The sequence below is a fragment of the Cheilinus undulatus genome, linkage group 3 (assembly GCF_018320785.1).
Source record: "Cheilinus undulatus linkage group 3, ASM1832078v1, whole genome shotgun sequence".
NCBI lineage: Eukaryota > Metazoa > Chordata > Actinopteri > Labriformes > Labridae > Cheilinus > Cheilinus undulatus.
The window spans coordinates 4367696-4380667 of record NC_054867.1 but is presented as its reverse complement, the minus strand read 5'-3'; the positions used below and the strand labels follow the sequence as shown (position 1 = coordinate 4380667).

Here is a 12972-nt window from a genome sequence, read left to right as displayed (position 1 = left end):
TCAGATTCAAAATGAGCTGTTTTTCAAGAAGTGGTAAAATTTCTCAGCTTCACCCTCTGATAAATTGTTTAGGCTCTACTGAAAATAAAATATGGGTATGCCAGTAAAGATGATGATTGCATTATGTTTTTAGTCAGCATTTTACAGAGTGTCCCATTGTTTTTGGAACTGGGGTTGTCTGCTTGAAATCAGTTTAATTAGCTGATTTTGTGTAGTTGCACACTGTTAGGTGGTTGAAAACAACTGGATTTCTATCCATTTTCAATGATCCAGTACAGGCTTTAGTTTTGTATGATGCTTACATCTCAAAGAGTGTTAGGAGCATTTATGTTACTGATGACTATTAAAGAAAATAAATGACTCTGTGTGGAAATAGCTCCATTCATGTGAGTTCTAGAGCAGATCCATCCACACTCCAGCCTACATTTTCCACTATCTGTGGAACTCTGCTGTATGAAACAAGTAAAGCAGTCACTGTGAAAGGTCATTGGTCTGATGTTTAAGACATTACAGCAAGCTGACAGCCTACCTTCTGCTCATCCAGGTGGGCGGGAAAGAAAGAAAGCAGACACAAGTTAGAAAACAAGCTGAAAAGATTTGGTATAAAGCAGCTCAATCTGAAGTCAAAGGCACACACACAAATACACCTGCCATCCAGAGAAACGTTTAGTCCTGAGTTATTACTTTAAGCAAAAAATGCATGCTGTATTTGACTTTAAACTAAAATTATCCTTGATATAATTTATACTTTTGTACTCTGACAAAGCCTTCATTTGAAATTCAATTCAATTAATTTAAGGTCAACTCAATTAACCAAACACCAGACTTTAATTGAGGAGCTGAGACAGCTGACAAACGCTGCAAAAAATCTGTTGGGTCTTAAGTATCTCTGCATGCATTAATCAATAATTCATTTATGAAAATGGTTTTTCCACTACTGCTACTACTACTGCTTTTTATATTTTTCCATTTTACCTCAGATTAGATTTTCTGTTATAAAACGAACCTGACATGATCAGACAATATCTCACATATGTATATAGAACAAAAAAAAAATAACTGGATATCTGCATTTTTGGTAAATTTGAGCTTGTAAACTCACCAGGGGGCTGCCATGGTTTGGTCTGCACTGGTAGTGTGACGCCACTTGGCGGGGGGCACACCTCACCAATCCTACACAGTAACCGCTGTTTTAGACTGGCAGCATGTTTATACCAGACACAAGTTTGCTGCATGTTGGCTATGTCTCCCTGCCCTGTCATTCCTCCTAAGTTTCACCTTCATAAAGCTACCTACAAGTGATTTGATTCAGTGTATAGTGAAACCATTCTGGGAGCTTTTCAAAATAAAAGCATTATGTATAAAGATAACTTTTACTTTGAAAAGTCAAACCAGTAGTGTTTCATACTGTGCTTATCTTTACCTGCAATATTTTGAACCATGTGGAAACAAAAAGCGTCATAAATAGAAGTTTGGAGAACAACTTTATTAAACAGACACATTAAAGCTCATGGCCTCCACCTGGTTCATCAAGAAACAGATTTCAAACATATTCTTCCAATGTGGATGGAAAAATTTGCTATAACAAGGTAAATATGGTCTAGTTGGACCAATAACCACTTGTTGTGCGCAGAAAAAAATAGATGAGACCTGAAATCTCAAAATTCTCCGTGTGTGAGATGTGCATCTCTTCTGAGGTGCAGCCCTAACAGTGTCTGCCAGTCTGGAACAGCGGTTACTGCATAGGAACAGTGAGGAGCGCTGCTGAATTATGACGTCACGGGGTCAGGACCAAAACATGGCGGCATCCTGGTGAGTTTATAAACTTTAATCACTTAAAATGCAGATATCTAATGAGTTTTGTCGAGTGATAGAAATATCTATCCTGTAATGCTGGCCTTAAACCAGAGGACAACAATTTTCGAGTAGATAACAAGATATAGGAGATGGAGATCGCATTTGACTTAATATCTCCTATAATCCGATGTTTTTTAATTATTTACATCATCAAAACTTGTATTCTGACTTGTTTTTCTGACTTCTGACTTGTTTTTGTTGACTTTGGGAGACGTGTTTTCAGAACATTTCTCAGTATCCTTGCAAAGCAGATGGATTCACTCGTTTCCGTGTTTCTCACTGGTGAATCCGTAATGCAAAGCTCCCATTTGAACCGTTTGGGCCCAGTTGGAAAGTGACAGGACCAATCAGTGTCAAGGGGCAGTAGTCGGGATGTAAGCAAGCAACGACAAGAGGCAGGTGTAAGTATGGCGGGAAACATTCGCGTGGATGCTGCTAAAGTGCCAGTTTTATCAGATTTTGACGACATTTCTTACTTAAAAGAAGAACAAAGAACAGCAGTGAGTTGTTCTTTTTTTTCATAAATGACAAAAGTTGTCAACTGACATGTCGATAGTCGCCATGGTTTGTGTTATGCAGCTCTCTATAGAGTTTACTCGTTGTTTGCGGCGCACCTCAGTTTGGGGCTATGACGTCACATGTTTTGTTGCTCCGACTGGCCCGTAAAGATGTGACAGACAGAACGATCATCCAATCACCCTCTGAGTTTTTTTCCAAAGGCTTTGCCCTTTCCCAAAGGCTGTACATTGGAGGTTTACCATCTGGTGTGTCAGGTTAGTTTCTCAGTGCATTTTTAGAAATTGTAGACACAGCACTTCTTTGCGTTTGCATGTAGTGTGATGATAGCAGTCTTGTAATGCATGAAGTACTGCACATGTGTTGTTTTAAAGGCTCATCAGCTAGCGAGGTTGCTAAAAACAATGACTGGCTAACGCAAGAACGGCGTCCGTTGCTTTTCTAACTCATCGTGGTTGTTACAAAAGGAATGCAAACAACTGGGAAATCTGTTTTTTTCCAAGTTCCCACTTCTGAGGTAAATTGAACACAGCATTAGTCTTGTCCTCCTCACGGAAAAAAAAGGTTGTTGACAAACATTTAAAGTCGTAGTTTTAGTCAAAATTAATACTGCATCAGCATGGAGCCACTCTCTGATTTCTTGCTTGGTTCCCTACAAGCACTGAGAGGGCTCTTGTGCATGCAATGACCTTTAACCCCAGTGGTGCCACCTAGTGACACATATCTGTTTCAACATCTTAAATATTTAGGTACTCATTTCTGTTTTCAGTTTTATGTCAGCTGATACCATCTGTGGTCTGTTCCTGGTCTCAGCATCAGTAACAGTGACATTCTGGATGACATTTATAAGATCACTCAAAGGCTGCTTACATGTTTGGAGAGGTTGGAGCTCCTGGTATCCACATTGTACCTGCAATAAGACACAAAATAGAGTCCACTTTAGTCCATTTCCTCCTTCTGCTGTATCTCCAGAGAGCACAGTGCGACCTCTTTTAGTGAAGCAGAGGGCGGCACTTGAATAAAACTCAGACAAGTTGGACATGAAATAATGGACATCTCTCCTGGGTATACAAAGGTACAAGTCTTGTATGTTCATGAAATAATTACATATGGTTTATATAGGAAGGATGAAGCAGCTACACAATGAATGAACTCTGGGATCATTTGTAGACTAATGTCACTTCCTCTCTGTTGCTTCTTCTCTTTCTTAGGCATTCGTCTCCCTGAGGATTTCCTTTCCTCCATCACCAAAGGCTGTGTGAATGGGATTCTGCTCATATTTGACAAAGGACATCCGCTCGTGTGTGGAGTAATATTACACAGACGTCACATATTCCTCCGCTCCTCTTCTTCCCTCCCTCTCTGCCTCACTCATCTACTGTCATCTGTTTTCTGATGTCGAGAACGAAGGATGAGCTCTGCAATCTTTTCACCTGTTCTCTGATCTCTTTCTCCACAGAGCCGCATGTTTAACCTGACAGTCATTAACATGCTCTTTTAGTGCCAGAGTACAGGGAGCGGGACAATACACAGAGAAGTTGTAAAAAGAATTCTTTATCAGCCCAAGGGAGAACCAGCGCTTCATTGTACCGAGATAGTGACTTCAGCTTTATTATAGATATGCACTGTACATCCTGGTAGTGCCTTATTCTCAGGGGAGCAGGCAGGCTTGTAGAAGAAGAGTGACAAAGCCTCAGTATTGTCATGAAGACCCACTGCTCCCATGTTTGCCAGAGGAAAAAAACAAATAAGACGATGAAACATGACTTACAGACAAAAACCCTCCAACTTCACAAAGTCTACAGTGTGCAGAACACTTTAAATACTTCACACCAAACTTGGCTCACTGTGGCTGTCTTTTCATACCCTCCACAGCAATATTTGCATTTCAAAGTAAAACGATTGTAAGAGGGGATGTTGGAGGACAGTTTGTTTATGTCCCAAACTCCTCCGCCTTATTCTTCATTCCCTATTCTGCTTAAAAAACTGTCTTCCCCCTTTTCTCTCAATATTTGATTGTACTTCTCTTCCCTTATTTATATTCTTTTGCCAGAACTCGTCTCCCCAAAATTGCATGCATATTTATACGCCTAATTTGCATCTCAGGATTCATTTTGGAAGTAAGGGATACTGTTTGAGTAGGTTAAGCTCTAATCGGAATAACAAGAAAAGCTTTGTAAGAGGACAGAACGTCTAAACCATTCACCATCAGCATTTTAATTCACTTTTTCATGCAGCTGCCATGTAAGGCATGATGAGAATCACATTACTGCTTAGCAAATAAAGACACTTAATCTGGTGTGTGCAAGATCTGCACTCAAACACAGTATACAGTGTTGTGATAGTATTTATCTACTTCCTGATTTATTATTGTTATTTTTGGCATATTTGTGACATTTAAATGTTTCTGATCATTTAACAAACTTTGATATCAGACAAAGATAACCTAATTAAATACAAAATGCAGTTTTAAAGTGATGATTTCATTTTTTAGGGAAAAAAAGCCATCCAACCTACTTGGCCCAGTGTGAAAAAGTTATTGATCCCCTTGTTAAATTATGAATTAAATGAATTCTAGTGTTAGTCCATGCAGGACACAGTAGGCATACGCCCGGCTGAAAGCCAGCTGATCCTGATCATTGCCTCCCTGCCAATATTTAAACATGAAGCACTTCTCACTAATCCCTGCTTTCATTAATGCTGATGCGCCACACTGCTGCTGCTGGCAAAGCTTAACCTCCTCCACCCCAGCCTCCTCCTTTATAGCAGAAGGCTTGTTGCACCCTCACGTTCAGATTCATGCTACTATTAAGTAATTGCTTTTGAACTAATTTTATTGTATTCAATAAACATTGCCATAAATGTATCTATCCACATGGAGGCTTAGCTAGCTATGCACTCCCTGGACTAACCCAGGGAGCATCTTTCCAGCAGAGCCATCTTCAGCAAGTGAAACTTTATATCCATTTTGCAATAAAATGATTAAATGTTTGAGGAGAGTGTTCCTGAATCAGCTGATTGACCACATGTTTTGTAAAGCTAATTTCACTAGCCACACCTATGCCTGATTCTTCAGGACCTGATGAGTCCAGAAATCCCTAAACTACAACAGTGTTAATTTCATCGACTAAAACTAAAACTAAAAATGTTCATGGACAGCCTTTTTTCCATGACAAAAAATAGACTAAAACTAACAAAAATAGATCTGTGATGACTAAAACTGACAAAAACTAAGTTAAGTTTTCGCCAAGATGACTAAAACTAGAACAAAATGTAATTTAGTTTTTGTCGGACATTCAAAATCTGTGATATTTCTCCACTGTGGGTAAATCTGTCAGAAAACAATACATCTATAGCTCTTCTGGCTCTCAGCTGTAGAAATCAGGGACCCCAGGTTTGGCAGGGTGCATAGAACACACTATCATGGTTTGGTACCAGATTTAGGCAAGGAAATAAATGCTTGGACTAAAAGTAAAGACTAAAATATGAGGACTTTTTATAAACTAAAACTAGACTAAAATGTTTTGATTTTTCGTCGACTAAAACTAGACTAAAACTAAAACGGATGGAAATTACTAAAATGTGACTAAAACTAAAATGCATTTCATTTAAAGACTAAAACTAAAACTAAAATAAAAAATTTCTGCCAAAAGAACACTGAACTACAACCTCTCTGACAAAGTGAAGTAGGCCAAAAAATCTCAAAAAGCAACACATCATGTCATAATCTAAAGAAATCCAAGAGCAGATAATAAAGTCATCAACATCTATCAGTCTGGAAAGAATAACGAAGTTTCAAAGGCTTTTTAATGCCATCAAATCATGGTGAGAGCCACTGTCCACAAATGAAGAAAACTCACTTGTAACCCTTCTCAGGAGTAGCCGGCCTACCAAAATTACTCAGAGAGCGCATCAACAACTCATTCAGAAGGTCACAAAAGAACTCAGAACTGTTAAGGTCAGTGTTCATGATTCAACAGTGAAAAAGAGACTGGGCAAAAATGGCATCCATGGGAGAGTTCCAAGGCCAAAACCACTGCTGATCAAGAAGAACACAAAGGCTTGTCTCAAATATGACAAAATCATTTTGATGATGGAACCATGAAGTCTGCTCTCTACCAGAAAACTCTTAAGTTGAATGCCATCTATTAGCTTATGACCTAAAGTTCAAGAGCACTTGGGTTATGCAGAAGGACAATGATCCCAAACACACCAGCAAGTCCACCTCTGAATGCCTTTAAAAAATGAAGGTTTTGGAGTGTCCTAGTCAATGTCTGAACTTAAATCTGATTGAGATGCTGTTGCATGGCTTTAAGCAGGTCATTCATGCTGGAAAAACTCTCCAGTGTGGCTGAAAGAAACAATTCTGCAAAGAACAGTTGGATAAAATGTGAAAGACCCATTGTCAAGTATCACAAAAGTGGCTCAACCAAATATTCTTTTAACCTTGGCTTAACCTGAGTTTAGATGTCCGTTTCCCTTAATAAATGAAATCATCATTTAAAAATAGGATTTTTTTTATTTACAAACGACACATATGTTCATTTCTCCACTGTATGAGAAGATGTTATGTTACAGTACGAATCACAGCACTCTACTGTTATCATATACTATTGTTACACTACTGAGACTGAGGCCAGCATATGTTTACATGCATTTGCTCTCAGTACCAGTATAAAAACACACAAAGAAGCCCTGTTGTGCCAGTTAAACTGGAGCTGTATGTATGAACCTGTGCTAGTTCAAGACATGTTTCAGTCATGGCTTTTCAGAACTCCAATAACATCAAAAACAAGGGTTCATATTCTACTTTGAGACCATTTGGTGCACAGAGATTTGGGGTGCCCTTCTACATTTTTTGCTATCTTGACGGCTCACAATCTAAGCATGAACCATTTGGCACAGAGCACAAAGGCACTGGATTCTGTGGCTTGATTAAATATCTGTGTTTGGAGGAAACATGAATCAAACCAACCCAAGTGTTAGTTCTCATTCCTTTTATGAATCAAATAATCAAATTAGTTGGTGCTTTGGCATTCAAACTGCAGATTTCAGTTTTTATTCTTTAATAGGCTCAATTCCAGCCAGCTCTCTTCAAACTTCTCCTTTTTCTAGCATTTCCTGCTTGTTCTTGTCATGTGACTTTGAAGCCAATCAGACATCCTGCTGTACCATGTGACTAAAGGGACCAGTCATACACAAGTAACAGATCTCAGCAGCTCCACGCATATAAACCCGGCCGTCCTTCTCAGTCATCGTGGCCGCCAAGTACATTTAAAAATGTAAGAACACATATAGGCAGCACCTGTCAATCATTCCCATCCTATCTGTTGGCAGACGTCACTTACTGCATGACAGTGGAGCTCAACAATCTTGATTTAATTATGCTTTAAAAACACAAGCCACAGCTTACCATTACAGCTTTATTTTATTCATATATGCTACATTTATTTTTAAGCATATAAGGGATGAGGAGGTAATTCTAATCCTCTTCAGATGAGGCTGAACATTCAGCTTTGGGACCCCCTAGTGGCATGTGGGGAGCTTTGCATTTGCATCGTCCGTATACGGCTAGAGACGGCTCTGCTGAGGCAACATGCTTGAAGCCAAAAATGTATGAAGCCCAATCATAGAAGCATAAAAAGTTAAATGTTTCCATGAAAATCTTTGCTGACTTGTTTTTCTTGAATTCTTGCTTGATTCCCGGTTGCTATAGTTGGTTAATCTATCTCTCCTATTTGTTGTTTTTGTTTTTCAAGAAAAGTAATTGGTAATTTTTTTTATGCTGTTACTCAATTAAAAAATTAATCAAGTTAATCGCATCACTACGCTGTGATTATTCATGATTAATCACAGCATTTTTTAAAATACTTTGAGTATATTTTTATGTTTTTAGATTTTTAAAGGTTGTGATTGTCAAGTGTTTTATTTTTTAATTCTATGTATAGAATATGTACATGCATGTAAACATCAGCGCTGGAGGACTATGGGAGCAAGTTGAGGTCAAACTTAGTCATATGATTAAATTGCATTATTAATTTTTAATGTATTAAGGTTTCAAGATTAATCACAAGCGTGAACATGTTTATGTTAACAGCCTTAGTATATTTATGCGTAAGTTTGTTGTTTTAATTATTTCACTGTATTTGTTTAGTTTTACCTGTGTAGAAGAAATAATTCAGGTCCAAATTCTGTGGCTGGTTCAAGTGAGCTTTATTCACTGTGCGTTGGAGAGAAGAAACTCACAGCATGGCTGGCAAGGTTCTCTCTCCCTCCCAAGTATGAGATGGGGTTTTAAGCAGGCTGGTCAAAAGACTGACAGGATCAAAGGAGAGTCACAAGACAAAATTTGGTCACATGGGGTACAGGATGCAGTCAGTGGGAAAACATTCAGTCAACATTTGACATTTGCATTTTTTTTTTTTTTGGCATTTTTGCATTTGTATGTTGTTTCCTAGGTGAGACAGCTAGCATTTCTGTGTTGTTTCCTGGTCAAGGTGCCAGGGAGACTAGATTAACAATGAGGTGTGAAGAGTGATCAGAGAACATATGGGTTCCTATTAAAACACAAGCCGATACATGGGTCCACTCAGTAGGACATAAAATTCTATTTCCACCTGCTTTCACAGTTTCTAAATGACCTGAATACGTCTTTATATTTGCCTGATATGATGAGCTGAGTGACAACTGCAACAGGTGGGGAGAATTAAATTCTGCTATGCTTTCATATTTGTATACTTAACTCTTGACACCAACCTGTGCTGTGTTGAAGTGGACAAGATTTGTTAAACTATGGTCAGCTTAGATAATCCAGACAGCAACATGGTCTCAAAAACTGTGGTGTGTGTTACCAGATATTCTGAAGGACAAGGTTTTTCTACCACATACTCTTCCCTTTTTTCTTACCTAGCGCTGTCTGTGTTTTTACTATTTCCTCTCCTCAACACTTCACCCCTGCACACACGCTGACGCTCTCTGACAGACAGGTGATGGTCATGCATGGTCAGGAAAGAGGCCACAGTGTTAGAGCATGAAGGAACTGACAACTGTGTGACAAACTGACCAACACGGCCTGCATCAGCAAGAGGTGGAAGAGCAACTTTGAGAGGAAAATACTCCATGCACTATTTCTTTTTTAGCCCTGCCAAATGGGAGGCTGTAGAATGAGACTAAGTTTAGTAGTGGCTAAAGTCTCTCTGATTGCCTGCTGCTTTCTAGATTCTGGTTTGGCATAAGTGTTGAGCTGGAGATTTCTGAAGAGGGAGGTAAAAGCAGGGACTAATGGAAATAATTGAATTGAAAGGGAATAGAAGAGAGGCAGTATACCACCAGCTGAGGCTGCAGCTTGATCAAAGTACCAATTGCAGTGTTCTCCAGTTAAAGTACTCCATCCCACCCCACACACTTTCATTATATCTCCATCCATGGTGCATCAGCGCTAATCTTCAATCTATCTGCTTCTCCATTTCAACAGAATTCCCTCTAACCCCCCACACGCTGCCTTTGTCAAAACCCTCTCCTCTCCCTCTCTAGCGATGTCAAACGAAGCTCTTTGCCGAGCTTGGGTAGGATAAAAATGAAATTACCACACAGTAGGATAAGCCTGTGAGCGATGGCCAAATGAGATTTGAGTGTGGCAGAGCAATAGAGTTGCTAAAAAATCTAATGACCTTGATTTACATGGCAGGCGGCGGGGCAGCCGGGGAGCTTCTAATCAGAAATGAGGGAGAACGCTGAAAACTGTTTGTGTTTTCAAACAATGAAAGTCACCTTCATGTTCCTCCTTCCTTTGTGTTTCTTTATGCGCCCCACTGCAGGAGCTACATCACACAATGAAGAAGTACCTGTGTCTTTTGTGAATCAAGTTCCACACATTTGAGCAGCAAAATTAGACTCCATGTAGGGGATTTAGGGTGTAGCATCCTTTGTGCTAAAAACTCCGGAGACTGTGGTTTATTAAAAACTTGGATTTCCTCCTCTACACGGCTTTCTGTCGGGAGATTTACTCCAGCTTGGAGAACTCGGCGGTAAGAGCATTACATGGTAAAAAATATGCAGCGAGGTAATTAAAGCTGATTCATACTGTAATCACAGTGGAGATTAGTGCAGTAGAGTCCCTTTACTGTTATGTTAGTGTCAGCCTCTGAAATCAACGCTGTAATGAGAGGTTACCAGTCTAACACCCAACACGATCTGACATTTACGGAGCGAAGGGGCTTATAGGAGGTAAATTTAGCTTGGGCACATGGGAAGACCCTAATATATACGTTTGAGTTAGTGCAAATGGAGAGTACACCATGAAAAGGGCGAGTAGAAGAGATTCAGGCAGATCTGAAAAGGCAGTAAAAAAATGAAGCAACACATTAGAGGTAAAAAGTAATCAGAGTGTAGGGTTCTCGTCCAGTGTGTGAAAAGTTAAACCAACGTCAGTGAAGACAGAGCCGTAGTTAGGGTTCCCTCATTTACTGTAGTCCACGTTAACATGGTGGTGAAAACTGCACATACAAACATTCGGTGTCACTGTTACACAAGAACTGCAGGGTTTCCCATTTATTACATAAACCATGGTGCTCTGCTGCTATAGTCAGATTTTTATGCCATTTATTGATCTCTGTAAACAAATATCTGGATAAAAACATGATCAGACATTTCAGCCTGAGCCACAAATTTGCTTGACACTGCTAAGGCCAGCTGTAAAACCGTTTGGCGAGACCAGGTTTTTTCGAATCCATAACTACAATTGTGTGGAAGTGTATCAGAGGTGTGTGTGATGGATGTCTGGTGTGTGTGGGTTGTGTGTCTACAATTCCCAGGAAATTCCTGTTGTTGGGAGGTGCAGCCTATCAGGTAGGGACACATAAGAATCATGTGACAGGTCATGCCCACAACGTGATGATGTTTATTTCAACGGAGGAATTGCAGCAGACTTTTTTTATGCACACTTTATTGTGTATTTTTACAAACCCATCACTGCAAGTAAAAAGCGCACTGAAACATGGAGAATGTGTGAATGTTAGAGTAACTCCCCAGATTTGATATGCAAAAAGAATGATTGATCTATCTTATCCAGATTGAAATCTACTGCCAATCAAAAATGAATATGCTAACCGTAGCGCCGGTGCTACGCTATAGAATTTTTAAAGTTGTTGGTCTTTTTTTTTTTTTTTGCATGATGCAACTTATATAATACAGACTGCAACGCGTTCTCCAAGTATGGTGGTACAGAGAGGTGAGCATCCATTCCCAGAGGCAACTGTGACTTTGTCTGTGGCTCAGGTAGAGGTAGTTGTCTCAAAATCAGAAGGTTGTAGGTTCGATCCTCAGCTCCTGCAGTCACATGTCAGTGTCTCTTTGGGTAAGACACTTGACCCAGTTAGCTCCCACTGCTTTGATGGTGGTTTGTAATTGGGGTATTGAAATATGTACATGAAATTAGAAGATAATACTGATGGCCAGTTCTCCATAGCAACCTCTACCATCAGTGTGTGAATGGGTAGGTGTGTAAAAGTACTTTGAGAGATCTGATGACAAGAAAAGTGCTTTACACGCTCATTTACATTTACATCATGGTGGTTCTCAAGCTGGGTCTGGGGATCCCTGGGGGTCTGGATCCACAGCTTAGGAGTCCGCGAAATTATTTAAAATAAATAATTTAAGTAATGCCATGTGATATAAAATCAAATAAATACATATAGGGACCAAAGCACCATAAAACAACCACACTAAACCAATCACTCCCACATAATTCAGCTTTGGGCCAATAAAAACTCAGATATTATTGTGAGATATCACGTAAATCTATCACTCGTCACACATAAAAAAAACACAAGAAAAAGCACAGAGGGCTTCTTATTTAGCTGCTCAAAGGATCGCAAAAAGTAAGAAGCCACACTGGACTGGACAAGAGCTTTAGGTTGAAGAGTTTAAAATACAGCATCTAGAAGTACAAATGGCAGTTAACGTTTGATTAATCAGTGTGAGGGTTATGTGGGGGTCCTTGCTCTGTAAGAGGTCCCTAGCCCTGAAAAGTTTTAGAACCCCTGGTCTATCAGACAATATTAGTTCTGAGACTAGGTCCTTTTTCATCTTCCTTGTCACCAACAGATAACACATAGTCCAGCCAACAAAAAGGGCCATTTAACAAAGAAGCAGCCTTGATTCAGCTGTGAAGATGTAAAAGTTTGGGGACCAAAAGCATGACAGAAATCACCTCACACAGTTGGATTTTTTTTTTTCACACCTCAGCAATTCACTGTACATTGTAGTTCTGCTTTACACTGTACATCTGGGCTTTCACAAGAGGAACAATAGAGTTTTATGAATTAATTTAACTAGGTTTTTCTTAAAATGCCAAGGTAATCATGTTGTGATGTAAATTTCCAGTTTGCATCATGCATGAGGCCTCTTTTATTACAATCCTGGCTTGAAGAGACAGAGTGCAGCGTACATTTAGAAACCTAATTACATCCTGCTGCACGGTATGTTAAGTTAAGGTCTGATTCATTCCTTAGGGCTGCAGAGGGAAAATGTAGAACAGCCTTAATTACATTTTCTACAATAAGCAATGATTGCAACACCTGTGCTCTCAGTCTGATGGAA

At 39.5% G+C, this 12972-nt stretch overlaps 1 protein-coding gene across 1 annotated transcript in view; it reads right to left on the bottom strand.

Annotated features, from left to right (window-relative positions):
• LOC121506932 (copine-9-like) overlaps window positions 1–12972 on the bottom strand; it is a 330340-nt gene that overhangs the window by 202743 nt on the left and 114625 nt on the right. The window contains exons 5-6 of the mRNA XM_041782988.1: window positions 3244–3283; window positions 530–532 (exon numbers count right to left, since the gene is read on the bottom strand). Coding sequence (XP_041638922.1) covers window positions 530–532; window positions 3244–3283 — 43 coding nt within the window. The remainder of the gene's footprint in view (window positions 1–529; window positions 533–3243; window positions 3284–12972) is intronic.